Raw genomic sequence first — 15,836 nt, 5'->3', positions numbered from 1 at the left:
TCCGTTCTCCAATCTTCATACTTGTACTGGAGCGGTATTTTCTCTATCCCGAAATCCATTATCCATTCCATGGAATCCCTCTTCTGTGCATTCCTTTGGAAAGGCCAAGAATCTTCCCGATTCCTTCACCCCATCGCTTGGGACTCTGTTTGTCGTCCCAAATCTGAGGGAGGCCTCGGGATCCGCCGCATTCTCGATGTTAATATGGCCTGTCTTTTGAAACTCATCTGGAAGATTGTATCTAAGCAAGACTCTATCTGGGTCTCGTGGGTATACTCTTACCTTCTCAAGCAAGACTCCTTTTGGACAGTTTCATGTCCCTCCAATCCGTCCTGGATTTGGAGGAAGCTCCTTCTCCTCCGTCCCCGAGCTCTCACAGCAATATCAGTCCAAATCTCGCTTGGAAATTCCATCCTTTTTTGACTCGACCCCTGGCATCCGTTGGGCGTTCTCTATTCCCTCCTCGGCCCTCGCGCTGTCTATGAGACTCGTATCCCCAAATTGGCCACCCTTGATGCCTTCATCTCCAATGGGTCATGGTCCCCTCTTCCCCACCCCAGTCTAGCCCCTGTTTGGAATGCCCTCCCCCCCATCCTTAGTCAGTCGTGTGACGCCACCATTTGGTCTCCTTCCACCACTAAGTCTTTTACCACAGCCTCTGCCTGGAACCTGCTTCGCCCACACCACGACCCTGTCCCTTGGTCCAGGTTGGTTTGGTTCAAAGGTAACATTCCCCGCCATTCCCTTACCCTATGGAGAGCCCTTAACCTTGCCCTTCCTACCCAATCATTCCTTATAAGCCGCCATATCCAAGCCACCCCAAACTGTTCTCTTTGTTGGAACGCTTCAGAGGACATTGACCACCTTTTTTTGTCCTGCCCCCTTTCCCGATCCCTCTGGATCAGAGCCACTGCATCCATCTGGCCCCGCTCGAGACGTTCTCATGGTTTTGCTCGGGATTGGTCATGGTTCTTGAGAAATTTTGCTGGTCAAACTATTTGCGATCGCATTGGCAAGTTAGTTTTCAGTGCCACCATCCATCATCTCTGGTGGGAGCGAAACATTAGAAGATGGACTTCCAAATCTCGCTCTATTGACTTGATTTGGAGTGCCATCTACTTTGATGTATCATCTATAGTGATGTCCATCCCCCATCCCCCGGTGTTTGACTCTCCCAGAAATAGGCTTATTGTTAGCTTCTGGGGTCTCAGCTCTACCTTTTCCACCCCAGATATAGGTTAACTGTTAGTCTCTGGGGTCTCTGTTCTTTGCTCTTGAGCTCCTTGCTCCTTTGTGCTTGTATATTGCTAGCTGTTTTTTAATATATTTAGTTATTCATCAAAAAAAAATATTTTAAAACCCTATTTTGCATTTTACCTGCTGCGAGAGCGCTAAGCTAACAAAAGTGTACACTTTGAGTCTTCTTCTTCCTACATTACCTTGTTGAGCTGTGTGAACAAAAAGCAAACAATCCTTTAGTTTCTTGTCTTCTCTGTGCTGAACTGCTGATACATTTCTTTTATAATTTCTTACTTCTCTTCTCAAATCTGATCTGATCAGAAGATAAACCGAGGTGTGTGGCACTGCGATTATCTCCGATTTCATTCCAACCAGTAACTCCAGGCGACTCACCGCTGCAGATTTACTTTGGGATCTTAACAGCAACTCAAACTCCACCCTCTACCATTCCAAGCCTTTGCGATCCGAGGTTATCAACGTCGACTTTTCGATCGTTGGCGATATATCGCGGATAAAGTGTATGTGTCTGTGTTGCTGGGGGGGTTTCGTGTTGCCCCCAGCAAACCTCGATTTATCGTTGTGTGCCGACACATGACACTGGTTGGAACACAAGTCACACATTTATAAGAAAACAAAGAAGTTAAAATGCCTAGATCTGAATCGTATTTGATTCTCCAGTCTCAATAAAATAACCGTTGCGGAGACGATAAGGAATATTACTATGATTTCAGAATAAAAAAACAAGATGCTTGGGAATATTCCCTTGGATCCAATTTCTAAATCAATAAAAAATAAAATTTTACCATAGAATACCAGGAAAAGTATTTTTAGATTTTTTTAAAACTTGACATGACAAAATAGTTTTTAAAGACAGCAGATTTAATTGTAGTACATTTCCGAGCGATCCCCTTTGATAGTAAAACCATAAGTGGTCTGTTCACGTACTCTTTATTTTGCTACTCGCAGATTAAATGTAAAAGCAATCCATAGCAACTCATGGACCTATCGCAGCGAGAGAGATTAACACATACACAACCTTCAAGGGTACAAGAGCGAGAAGATCATTTACCACGAGAAAATAATTCTCCCCGAACATGTATGGCTGAACCTTCAATCCAACTGATTCACACCTCCATTTAATGATACAACATCGCCAAACCTTAGATGACCATCAGAATCTCAGCTGTGAACACAACGAGCATACAAGCTGAGGGCTGCGCTGTGACACTCCATCCTCATCAGAGAGTGAAGCGACATTACCGAGTACATGATGCTCTCTTGGGTTGAATTACATGTTATTTTTACTTTTAATTGCTAGAGTAGAACGCATGGTCACGGTCTATGATTGCTTCAACCGCTTCGATAACAAGTCATGACCGGATGACTCCATAAAAACCACACCAAACAAGCAGCAAAAAATTTTAAAAAGAGTCTCACCCTCTGTTTTTTCAGAAAGTACAATAATATTCTCAAATTTTAATTTGAAAAGATAAATTGGGACCATACACCGTAAAAAAGATTAGGTACCTTTGGAGTTCTAAACAGCTTCATCCAGGTTGGTTAGCTGAAATCTAATACCGAGATTTTCGAATCAGGTCTTGTTGCAGAAGAAACACAAAAATGTTGCATAAAAGAAGCTTCGGAGCTTTTTGCAGTTTCGATACGTAATCCGAACTTGGTAAGCAACAGGGCGCCTGGTGCGTAGAGTAGAGCAGACAAACAAGACGAAGGGATATTACAGAATTCCACATGCAACGAAGAGAAATTAAGTGACTAATGATACCATTTTAGCAGAACTTCGATTCAAGAAGGATTTGTTGCAGAATGGTGCACGTCTAAAAATGTCACATGACCAAGCTTCAGACGTTTGAAGTTTTCTACAGAAGCTCGTAAAGCAAAGAAGCAACAGGTAGATGCTGTGAAGCAGACAAGCAGAAAGATGCAGAGAAACCCATGCGAAAGCAGTAAATGACGAATGGTGCCATTTAGGCTTTTAGCAGAACCGCACCTCAAAACAACCACAGACAGATACCCATGTGAGAATTAACCCTACTCCAAACTACTCAAACAACTTCTGAAAATATACAACATTGAAAAAACATAAATGGCTATAACAGGACAGTATAAAGTAGGAAAGTAACCTTCCCAAATTTCAGTCAGCAGAAGAGTACGTGCAACCAAAAGCTGAGTCCAAATCATCCTCGACATTGTAGGAGCTCAATTAATCAAAGTCATAGTCCTAACAAATCCAATTGTCATTAGGCGAACAGAAATAACAAGATTTCCTTTTTGTCTAGCCATCCTATCACGGCTATTGATAGTGTATGTGAGACGGTACATAATCTCATCAGATGCACATTGCGACAGTCTCACTTCAGCTCCGGCTCCGACGTTGATCTCTGGCAACAATACTATAACATCATCAGAATAGAATGGACTTAAAAGTTGCAAGTAAAAAGGAAAATAATATATAGTCTTGTGAAATGGCAGGCCTAAAACGATCAAGTGGTTATGTCAACCATCCAAGAACCGTACTGTTTTAAACAAAACCAACTCTCAGGGAAGCCATTCTGACACCTCATTACAACCTGCATCAGTTGGTCAGGCACACACTAACCAAACCAAGTAGGGGGAGGGATCAACACATTTTTATGGTGGAACAATCCTCAAAACTCAAAAAGTAAGAAACTTCAATTGCTCAAAAAAAGACCAGTGGTATACCCATTAGCATAGCTAGGAGAATCGCGAGGGGCTGGACGATACGGGGGTGACCTGCTGTAGCTGCGGCCACGGCGAGGTGATATACTGCGGCGCCGAGGAGGAGATTTTCTACCACGAGGGCTGTAACTTCTGCCACATTGAAGCATTGATGGTGAGGAAGAAACCACGAGACAATTTTCATGGGCCATAAAAATATCTCAGTTTTTAAATTATTATTATTTTAAAAAAAATCTATTAAAACTAATTAAGCACCAAGACAGGTACCAATAACAGAGTGAGAAAGTCTTAAGAATTCCCAGCTATCCCCAAAAAAGGGGGAGGGGGTAGGAAAAAAAATTTGCGACCGTGACAATTTTGTAATTCCATGCATTTTCACTGATTTTGTGATTGTGATCTTAATTGATAACCAAATATCTAATGCATATATAATGAAAAACTTGAAACTCACCTGCGACCATAACTTGGGCTCCTACGATGCCGAGGACTTGGGCTACGACGCCTACCACTTCCCATTCCACGTGAACCAATCCGCAAGCGACATTCCCGAGCAAAATGACCAGGTTCCCCACACTCATAGCACTTCAGGTCATCACCACCACGGTCACCACCACGTCCACGTCCACCACCACGACCACCTCCACCACCCTTAGAATTATGAGAAAGTTCCACTCGCCAGCCATTCTTCCCTATTTAGCCCATGTAAGAATAAACAAATGACACTGATCATGATACAAATCCATTGAAGCTGATATCAGCATGTGGCATTAAGAGAGAACATGATCGAACAAGTCATCAAACACATGGATTAGATGACACTTCTCTGCAGCCAATATACATGGTCATCCCGTAGCAAAATAAAATTAGAATTCTAGGAGGACAATTTATATAAAAGGATGACATATTGAGACAATCAACAAAATTTATGGTTGTACAGGTCAAAAACAAACAGGTTCAAAATCAATGATTCAATTAATAGTGATGGATGAATGCTAAAAAATAGATTCCCTGTAAAAAACACACACACAGACAATGGTTGCCTACAAAGAAACAGATGAAGTAGGAAAACTCCTAGAATTCTGGAGTTGTAAGCTCCAAAAATATGCCATCTAAATTTGAAGTCACATTTACAGTGAATTGGTATGCAGAAAGTGTTATCGTAGAATCCTCGGGCAACAATAGACAATGAACTGCTTGGTTCTTAAACAGACTTGTACCCTGAGGTCCAGATGCCCAGCTAATTCAAAACATGATCAGTCGAAGAAGTGCAGAAAGGGTGGGTAAAAATGAAAACACAAACATGAGACTTGACCTGTCGTTAACATAATACTCTTGCTTTGTAATTGTGTTTACCGCTGGTAATAACTCTTCTCCCACCTCCTCTCCCCGTCCACTCTCCCTCCTCGCCCCTCTTTTCCCCAAACTCTCCTCAATAAATTTGTTGACCCCTCCTCCCTTGCTCCCCTCTGCTCCATCCCCTCTACCCGAGGAAATCGTTTCGGCCATTACCATAAGTCCAATAGTGCTCCTGGCCCTAATGGCTTCAGTATGGGGTTCTTCTTGGCAGCTTGGGACTTTATTGTGGATGATCTTATCCACGCCGTCCGCAGTTTCTTCTTTAACCCTTCCCAACTCTCCTCCATTTACCATACCCTCATCTGCTTCATCCCCAAAAGGCCCGAAGCCACTTCCCTCACTGATTTCGTCCCATATCTCTCTATAAGCTCCTCTACAAATTCAATGCCAAAATTCTGGCTAATCGAATCAAGCTTGTTATTCCAACTCTTGGTAGCCCCAACCAATCTGCTATTATCTCTAGGCGTAGCATTTCGGATAATATTATCCTCTCTGCGGAGATTGTGTGAGGTTTTGACCGTGTTAGCCACTCCCCGGTTGTGCTTCTCAAGGTCAACCTCCACAAAGCTTTTGATTCCATTCGCTGGGAATTCTTAGTGAAACTCTCTTGGCCATGGGATTCCCTTCTCCCTTTGTCCATTGAATCGAGATCTGCATTTCCTCCCCCCACTTCTCGATCATCACCAATGGCTCCCCTATTGGATACTTTCCTTCCCGTGTGGGCATCTGCCAAGACTATCCCCTCTCCCCTTACCTTTTTTCCTTGGCTCTTGAGGTCCTCTCTCGCCTTCTTCAAACCAAAACCGATCAGCTCCTTATCTCCCCCATCCCTAAATGCAAATCCATGAATCTCACTCACCTTGCTTTTGCGGATGATCTCATGATCTTCGCTAAAGCTGACCATTCCTCCATTTCCTCCATTCTTGATGCTCTCTCCGCTTTCGAGGCCCTCTCCGGCCTCCGGGTAAATTTGGACAAAATCCTCCCTGTTTCTTGCTGGAGTCTCTAATTTCATCCGTTCCTCCCTTCTCCTCCTCGATGGCTTTCGGCAGGGATCCTTCCCTGTCTCTTACCTTGGCCTCCCCCTTATCCTTGGCCGCCTCACTCGTCATCACTGTTCGACCATATTAGGAAAAAGCTTCAACTCTGGAAAGGTAAGCTCCTCTCCTTTGTTGGTTGAGTTGTGCTAATCCGTTCTGTCCTTTAGTCCTCTAACTCTACTGGTGTGGAATCTTTTCCATTCCTAAAGCCACATCAGGGCCATGGAGTCCCTTTGTTGTGCCTTCCTCTAGAAAGGTCAAGAATCCACCAGGTTTCTCCATCCCATCAGCTGATCCTCTGTCTGGCGTCCCAAATCTGAAGGGGGCTTGGGCATTAGGCATATCTCCGATATCAACCTTGCCTGCCTCCTAAAACTCATCTAAAAATTTGCCTCCAGGCCTAATTCCATTTGGTTTCTTGGGTGTACTCTCACTTGCTAAAGTCTGATTCCATCTGGACTATCTCCATCCCCTCCAATCTGTCCTGGGTCTCGAGAAAGCTCCTTCTCCTTTGTCCCCAGGCTCTCCCTGCCATTTCAACCCAAATTTCCTCTGGATCCTCTACCTCCTTTTGGCTTGCCCTTGGCATCCGTCGAGCATTCTTTTTTCCCTCCCTTGCCCCCACGCTGTCTATGATACCCGCATTCCCAAACTCACCCCTCTCTCTTCCTTTATCACCAATGGATCCTGGTCCCCCCCCCTTCACCCTAGACTCACACTTGTGTGGAACTCTCTCCCCTCCTCTTAATGTTGGCACCGTGACTGCACCATTTGGTTGCCTTCCTCCACCAAGCTATTCACTACCTTCTCGGCCTGAAACCTCCTTAGACTCCCCTCTCCCGTATCCCTTGGGCCCCCTAGTTTGGTTTAAAGGTCACATTCCCCATCACTCCCTTATCCTTTGGAGAGCCCTTAACCTAGGCCTTCCTACCCAAGCATTCCTCATTAGCCATCACATCCCTGCTAACCCTAACTGCAACCTTTGTTGGAACTGTCCTAAAGACTTTGAGCACCTTTTCTTCCTTTGCCCCTTCTCCCGTTCCCTTTGGGAGAAAGCCCTTGCTTCCATTTGGCCTAGGTCGAGGCGCTCTTACGACTTTGCTCGAGATTGGGCCTGGTGCTTACTAGTTTTATCTGGCTCCTCTCTTTGCGACCAAGTTGGTAAGTTAGTTTTTGGTACGATTATTCACCACCTCTTGTGGGAGCGAAATTTGAGGCGCTGGTCCACTAAATCTCGATCCCTTTATATGATTTGGAAGGCTATCTGTTTTGAGGTTTCTTCGAGACTTCTTTTTTATTCCCCACCCCCCGGTGTCTGACTCTCCCAGGAATAGGCTAATTGTTGGTGCCTGGAGTCTCACCTCTTCCTTTAGGCCTCCCCCCCCCCCGGTGAGAGGCTTGTTCTCCCCTCCCCCGCTTGCCCTTTGTGCTCTTGGCGTTTTTGTCTTCAATATATTTCATTATCCATCCAAAAAAAAACTCTCGATGCAAAAACAATCAAGCATAAATCACATGCAAAATCCATTGGCAGGCATACATTGATAAACTGACACCTAACCAAAAAATAAGCCTCCGCCACCTAAAAACCTACACAACTAGATAGTGTCACCAAAACATCCTTCAGCCACCTGGCCAACTAGGGCATCCTTGACTACAATGTATATAAACATGAAATAGACGAACTTGACAGATGTTGGATATATACCCCTTCATGTCACAATATATCGAGTACTGTGCCACATGTGCAAGAATATCCACAAGTCTAGCATTGACATTTCCTATTAAGCTACAATATTATGTAACACAACTTTGCATCTATTAACTCACCAGGTGTGGTACTTAACCCATGCATCACTCCTAAAAATAGAAATAGATTGCTCCAACTACACCCACCAGCGTAATGAAGGAAAAATTAAACATAAGCATGCCCCCCCCACCATCCAAAATCAACAAAGCAAATGACGCCTTCACCACTAAAAGGGATACAAACACCATGACTATAGATTGACGAAGCGTCCTTTTCAGGATTCACATGCACACAGTACTAGGAAAATTTTCAGTCCCACCGCTTGAGTTACCCCTTAATATTTATGGCACCCTAAGTTATCCAATTTGTTTGATAGACACCTATTACTAATACCATTAATCTTAGTTGCTATTTATTTGTTTCCAATATTATCCCTAAATCCTTAGTTTAAAACTACCCATGAACCATATATCCCAAACTTTGTGAGGATTTACGATTGGGAGAGGAAGAAGTTGTAGACAGAAAAGGAAGATGAAGAAACGAGTCGAGCATAAGGTTTTTCGTTTAAGGTTATTTGTCTTCTTGAAAAGTTTAACTTTGTGAGCATAAGGCATTTAACTGTGACTTCCTAATGGTAAGGGGTGTCATTGACATATTTTAACCCTATAGGGGGTCTAATTGATAAATTGAATAACAAGGGGGGGGGGGGGGGGCATTGCAAATTTCCCCATAACAATATGTACCTTAATATATCAATTGCAATCAAAAGATGTCATGCACCTTTGATTGGCTTCAACTCACAACAACAAGGGAGACGCTGAGGATACCCTACCCAAGTATTATAAGAATCCATATAAATCATCGACTCATGTGACCAACAAGATAAAATTCCAAGAACTATCAATCCACAAGTGCATGGAATAAATTTTGACTGAAATATCTGCATTTTTGAAAATCAAACCAAAACTTGACAAATTCTGTTTTTGTACACTGTTTCGACTTAAACATTATGAAATTTCAACCGAAGCAGAGTTAGAAGCTTTAATAGGGCTACCAAATGCCCCAAGGAGAAGACATAACACAAAGAGAGCGAGCACTCAAGTAGTCGGAGCAGTCCTTATGTGGTGCAACCGTGCAAGCAGTAGGAGGAGCACAAATATTAAGCGAAGTGGAGTCATTGTGAAGACTAATGTAGAGGTCCCTAACCTTTATGGAAGTAGAGACCTCCCTTAGTCAATATATGGGTCTTAAACTGGTTAGTCATGATGGACCACCTTATAAAATCCTCTATCTCTGCCCTACTTTCACAGCTTAGGTTTCGATCTATAGTTGCTGATTTCTCTTGTATTTGATGATTCCTACCTCATTTTCACCCCATTTCCACAACTCATTTGCCTTCAAACACCTCCTTTGCTCCTTTGCCTTCAAACACCTCTTAAGCCACATTAGTTATTCACAGGCCAAGCCCAAACTACAAAGGAAACTCCAAGGCCCAAAGTGATATAAGGCCTCTACAGGCCCCAAACTCCAAGCGGGACCCTGTGTTTATCAGCAACAGAATGTGAAACATGAGCCATACCCAACAGTTCCTAACTTCCCCTTTTTTATTTTTGTTTTGTTCATGCCTTAAATGAGCCATTATTTGATCTAGTTGGTCATTGTACTTTGTTGACTCGTTGTATATGTAAGTTCTAACCATGCTATCAAACAGATGATGATTTTGTGCTTGAATGCAATATAATCTGTACTTCTCGGAACTAGTCATTTGTTACCATACTTGAATGGTAACTTTTCCGCGGGTTTTTTTTTGGGGCAAAAACCATTCCATTGGGTTTGTTCTGCTTTAAATAGGTAGTAGGCAAGAAATTAGATCAACTAGAGGCCATATAAGCCCCAAGACCTAGGGTCAAAACCTTGCTCGAAAAGTACTAGGTTTTCGAGATATCGGTTTTTGGCTAGGTCGAAATCGGCCTCGAAGTCGAAACCTCAATCCTTGCATAGATGTGAAACAACAGATTTCCAAATCAAGCTTTCTGCAACAAAAAAGACAAAGGTAGAACCCTTAATCTTTGTTCACCATCACCATCCCCGGACAGACAAAAATGAGCAAAAAATTCAATCATGATCCATGTAACAGCCTCCACTCAGTGTACAGCCAACAAGTTCAGTAATGGTTTGGTAGTTTACCTTCATGTTTTCAGTGAAAAATTTAATGAGAAACAAAAAGAAAAAGAAAGACAAATTCATTATAAGTTAAAGAAACAGCTGACAAAATCCTGTAAGTAGACTAAATAAGATTGTTTTTTTATCCCTCTACAGAGTGATGTGGAACAATTTACATGTACACATCATATAGAACAAGCAAGCCATAGATCAGCCCGTATACAAGCAAACGACACAAGAATAGCGGCAATATATGCAGCTTAGCAGAATGTCAGATACATTCGCAGCTTTCACAAGAAACAGAATAGATAAAAAATAATGGTCAAAGGAATTATCTGATGGATATAATCCTGCAGCAATCTCCAAGTTTTGTTAGCTTTGATTTGTGGAACAATATTGAAATTCACTAATTATATATGGTAATCAGAGAGGGAAAACATAGAAAACAAATTCACAAACAGTGAGCATCTTTTAAAGCACTCTTAGCAAACCATATTTAGGCCTGTCAAAGGTAAACCCCTTGAGTGTGACAAAAAGAATAGTACATATCACATCAAAAGCAACAGTAAGTGAGCCAAAGAATGAAATTTTATGCTGCAACCTGGAAATGTGACAACAATATAAAGAAAAAGACAGGAAAACATAAATAAATCATGGCAGAAGCAACCAAAATAATTGACAAGAGGTAAAATGATTCCTACTCACCATCCAATGCACGGATTGCATCCAGAGCATCTCTGCGATCATCGAACTCAACAAATGCATAACCTGGTGGCTTTCGAGCAACCCAGACACTGCAGATGCATGCTCCAAACTTAATGACCAGCCACCAAAAAAAAAACTTCAACTGGAACATGGAAGCATATAGGCAAAGAGTTGGGGAGCAACAAGTTAGAAGGGCATTCCCAGGGCATGACTCCTGCCACAGTGAGATCTGGGGAGGGTCATAATCTACACAGCCTTACCCCTGCTGTCGCAGAGAGGCTGTTTCCGTACTCGAATCCATGACCAATTTGGTCAAAATGCAGCAACATTACCGTTGCACAAGGCTTTATATCATAATCTTATTAAGCCAAAATCCAGCTCTCATCAAATATAAACTAAAACATTATGAAATTAGGTTTCTCTTAATAATTCATGTAAAAATAGCATAAACTTCTACTACCATTGAAAGAACTGTTGTTCAATCAAGATGTAGCTAGGAAAATGACCATCCTCTGTTCTTCTCTATGTATTAGTGCATAATTAAAAATAAAAACAGAAACCTAGCAGGAAACAATAACAAGTCAAAGCAACTAAAGAATTTTTTCCTGAAGTGGGTGGGGGGTATTGATGGCCAATTTTTTCTATTCTCATCTTCCTTTCCAGATGGGTTTAGAGCAACCGGCTCCACTCTACTGTTGCTAAGAATTTCTTTATCTTCTTCTTCTTCCCTTCTCTTCTCCCATTCTCCTCTGTTTTTTCTAACAGAAACTGAAGCATTTTCCACCCATGATTGGCAAGCATATTTGGGTCTATTTCCAAATCGGCAACAGATCTCCATCTTCATTCTAAATCAGTAATCAGATTGAATGATTTCCAAATATCCAGTAAATTTTCCAATACAAATTTGGAAACTATTCGTAATTTTCCGTCAGATATCAAACTGGCGATGGATAAAGTGTTTGTTAAATGGATTCGGATATAGACACTGGTATGTTCAATCTAAATCCGATCCGTTTACAGGTCTAGTCCCACCCAAAGACATTCTGTTTAAAAACAAATGAAACAAAGGTGCACCAAGTACCAATGGAAGTATTAACAAACGTAAAGCCAGGCTACAATTATATATGATACAAGTAAGGACATTTACATCAATAGCAGGATGAGTATTTCGACTTTGCCATGTTACTTTAGTCTTGAATTTGTACACCTGTCTTTCACATACATTTTGTTGAGGTTCCGGGTCCTACAGTCAAAACCAATGTGGGACATCTCACCATATGCGTCTGTAAATTTAAGTTCAATGGATCTCAACTCTGCATAGAGTTGATAATTAGCTCTAAGCAGATGTTTCCTGCCATGAGGCAGGCCAGATACAGCTAAAATTATGTGCGCAATACCCCAGGTTTCCAGTCATGTCTCCAGTTCAGGCCAATGGGGTTGGCAATGGGGTAAAAAAATGCTTTAAGAGAAGAATGTGCATTACCAATACATGGAAACCTGAAAAGTACAAGGATGCATGCACAGACATGGGTGATATACAATTGAATCACGGTTTGAATTTTGGCATATGGCCAACCCCGGATATTTTCTAACTATACCCATATCAACCATTCCACAGGTAGCAAAGCTATTGCCTTTATTTTTTGAAAGTCCCTTTCTACTTAAAGCAGATGAAAATTTCTTATACGGTTTCCTTTCTCTAGTGGTTGGGGAGCAATCAGACCTACACCTATAAAAGGGACCGTGATCCACACACAAACATACAGAAATTTAAGATAGTTAATCATACACAAATTCCTCAACGCATGTATCATCTTTTACCTCGTTAATTAGATTTATCTACATCAGGGGTTTCACTACTTACCCAGTGTTCCTCCACAAAGTATAAGCAAATGTTTTCTAACTAGGAGATGATAAAATAATTAAACAATCAACCAAACCATCTTCTGCGACAAGGCGTGCCGCTATCAGCAAAGACAATAAGTAAAAACAAACGCTTCACCTCCGAAGAACACCGTATGCTCGAAATTGATCTTCAAGCTCTCTCTCAGTAACTCGCGGATCCAAGTTCCCGACGTATACTCGAGACATTATCGTAGAGCAATTACAACCTACAGATCAAACAATGGCAAGATACTTCAATAGGATAAAACGAAAAAGGCTGCTTTCTCACACACACGAGATGTGCGACTGCGAACAAATATACAATTATATAAAGACAATGGCTTTCCATAAAGCTACCCTGTAAAGAGCAAGATTCAGGAACGGTGCCTCCGTAAAACCCTAAAGAGTCCAAGAAAAGATGGACAGTTAGAATGGAGGCTCAGGTCCTCAGGTTTGGAAGCAAATCCAACAAGCACTCGCGCAGAGCTCTTAAACCCTAAAAGTAACGAAGACCATTCCACTCGACAACGACAAACCACAAGCATTTACGACGATGATGGTTAACCGAGTGCGTAGCGCACGCGATCTGCCTGAATAAGGGTTGGTCAGGAACGGTCGGACCCGTATTTTGACTGAATCAGAATCGACACTGATTCTTCTACGTGATTCGGATCAGTTTTGACCGAACCAATCTCTCTTTTTTTCTTGAGTTTCTTTCTTCTTCCTTTTTACGGGTTGGTATGGCTAAAGCCCTGGGGTGCACACTGCACTGTTCTAAATTATAGATTGCACGTTCTCAAATTTATAAATCACATACTCTTAACACTCCATTCAAGATTCTGTCAATGTGTGAGAGTTTGGCGAATTTTGTCGATTTCACCCTTTGGAGAAGTTGTCGAAATTTCAGCCAAATTTTGCCCCCCATGTTGAGGATATTTATGTCATTTTGGGCTCAAATTTGGTATATAACCTAATTTTATAGCAATAAAGATACTGGGATTGTTAGTTTGGCCTGAAAGGTTGAAACATCACCTAAATTGGTGTTCTTTATTGGCACATACTCGACTACGTATAGGCAAAGCTATAACTTACTTATCTGTATGAAATCTTGTTTGATCGTCATAAGCAATGCTATACCCATCAAAATTTGTTGAGTATGGTTCATGCTTCACATTCTATTGCCAGTGGAGTCTATAGAGATCCTACGTCACTTGAGCTTTAGCCTGTGAATGGCGGGATCTTGTAGCATAACATTTGGAATGAGTTATTTGAGAGGAATATAATGAAAACAATTAATGCTAAATGTAGCTTCATGTTAAGGTGAACCGTGGTAAAATATGTGTCTCTTTTCTTCCAATTTCTGTTAAATTGTATGCAATTGATAGCTCTAAACTTAATAAGAATTAAGCAAGATCTATCGGCATATGTCAAAGATCGAAGGAAAATATGATAAGATTGCAATAAGTTGGAGCGATAAAATACACAAAAATACAGTTGATAATTCATATGAATTTTGACTTGATCAACGAATTTATCAATAATTTGGCGAAATATCGCCGATCTTTTGAATCTTTTGTTCTCGATGCTAATAAAGTTTTGATATTCAGCAAATCGGATTTTTTTTGGCGAATTCCACCAAAAATTCGCCGAAATGTCCTTATATGGATTATGTTAAGTCACGAGTAAAATGACTATATTACCCTCATTATAATATGCTGACCAATCTACCCCCATTTAAATCCTCTTGTACCCAATCCTTAGGTGGGTGACCCATATTTTACTACACCTCACTAAAAACTGTCCACTGTCGTCATCGGAAACCACCCCAACCCCTCCCCCAACAAACGACCATCGCCCTCACCTTCCCCTGCTAAAGTCTTAAATCTCTAATTAGTTTTTTCCAAATCCATCCATAATATCCTTATACACATTCTACCAAAAACCCTGAATCCCTAGTCAATACTACAAGACCTGGAGTGTCTCTTTGATATGCAAAGGGGGGAGAAAGAGAGAGAGGAGGGAGTGAATGATGGGTTTTATGAATTGTGCGAGCTATTCAAAGTGTGGCCTCAAAAAAGAGTTCGGGGGAGCACCAACGGCTAGTGACCACAAATTACTAGGGTCCCTACTAGGGTGATGGGATTTTTTAAAAATACTTTATTATTTTTGACCCATGGGCTCCCACATAGTTTGTGGTTGTAACGTAGTTAAGAGAGATGATCCACACTCCTCAAAAACTCACATTACACAACATATAGCTTAAAGTCCCTTTCCAACTTGACAAACATTGGTATTCGACGTAATACGGCTGCTTTTAAGAACTCGGTGAAAGACGAGGAGAGAAACAACTACAGCTCTTTTGAATCACCTTATTGGTTAGCAATTTTGAAAATCAATCAACAACTTCGAAGACGTTGGAATTTTCACGGACAAAAAGGTTGCCATTTGAAGGTCCCAGAGGAGATTTTTTTGACCACAAATTGTTCTTTCTTTGCAAGGAGAGAGAACTAATTGGCACAATCGCTCATCCTCCTTCGATCCATTTTCTTTTCTATTTTTCTCACCATGATAGTCTATAACCCCCTCTCGATTGCAATATTTGGATGCGTTAACCCTTCCACAAAACAGGGTGATATGTGACAAGGGGAAGGTGGGGGTGGTCAAGTAGGGGAAAGAGTTGGGGTGATTTCTGCAACAACAGTGGGCAATTTTCAGTGAGGTGTAGTGACGTGTAGATAGAAGTTATTATTTCATTCACATAAGGATTGGGTATGAGAGGGTTTAAATGGGGTAGACTGGTCATTATAATATAATGAGGTAATATACTAATATTGTCATTTTACTTATGAATTAACAGAATATTGAATGAAATGCTAAGAGTGTGTATCTTGTAATTTTGAGAGTGTGTAGACGCTAAAGTACCTAGAGTTTAAGCTCTACTAAAGCCTGCAACTTGTAAAAAACTCTTTTATCTTTTTTTTCCT

General features: G+C 41.4%; 1 protein-coding gene across 2 annotated transcripts; it reads right to left on the bottom strand.

The window, feature by feature from the left end:
• Positions 1 to 2,083: 2,083 nt before the first annotated feature.
• LOC149020539 (serine/arginine-rich splicing factor RSZ22A-like) lies at positions 2,084 to 13,405 on the bottom strand. Of its 2 annotated transcripts, none has more exons than XM_089148710.1 (6): positions 13,210 to 13,405; positions 12,971 to 13,079; positions 10,969 to 11,057; positions 4,409 to 4,646; positions 3,961 to 4,089; positions 2,084 to 3,650 (listed from the first exon to the last, which is right to left on the bottom strand). In XM_089148710.1, the coding sequence occupies exons 2-6, from the start codon at positions 13,057 to 13,059 to the stop codon at positions 3,614 to 3,616; spliced, it is 582 nt and encodes a 193-aa protein (XP_089004836.1). In that variant the 5' UTR covers positions 13,060 to 13,079; positions 13,210 to 13,405; the 3' UTR covers positions 2,084 to 3,613. The 2 variants fall into 2 exon arrangements, with proteins under 2 accessions (XP_089004836.1, XP_089004837.1); XM_089148711.1 differs by having other exon boundaries at positions 2,085 to 3,638.
• Between the last annotated feature and the right edge of the window lie 2,431 nt (positions 13,406 to 15,836).

The sequence above is a fragment of the Hakea prostrata genome, chromosome 3 (assembly GCF_041222555.1).
Source record: "Hakea prostrata isolate BN-2017 chromosome 3, UWA_Hpros_2, whole genome shotgun sequence".
NCBI lineage: Eukaryota > Viridiplantae > Streptophyta > Magnoliopsida > Proteales > Proteaceae > Hakea > Hakea prostrata.
Note: the sequence above shows the minus strand (reverse complement) of the source record. Positions and strands in the feature narration are given on the sequence as shown.

Bases quoted from the DNA above. Each gene is read 5' to 3' on its own strand.
- LOC149020539 (XM_089148710.1), bottom strand. From the start codon at position 13,059: ATGTCTCGAGTATACGTCGGGAACTTGGATCCGCGAGTTACTGAGAGA. The intron at 4,647-10,968 runs GTGAGTAGGAAT...TGGGCTAAATAG, and splicing joins TGCAATCCGTGCATTGGATG to GGAAGAATGGCTGGCGAGTG. The intron at 4,090-4,408 runs GTGAGTTTCAAG...TCAATGTGGCAG, and splicing joins AGCCCAAGTTATGGTCGCAG to AAGTTACAGCCCTCGTGGTA.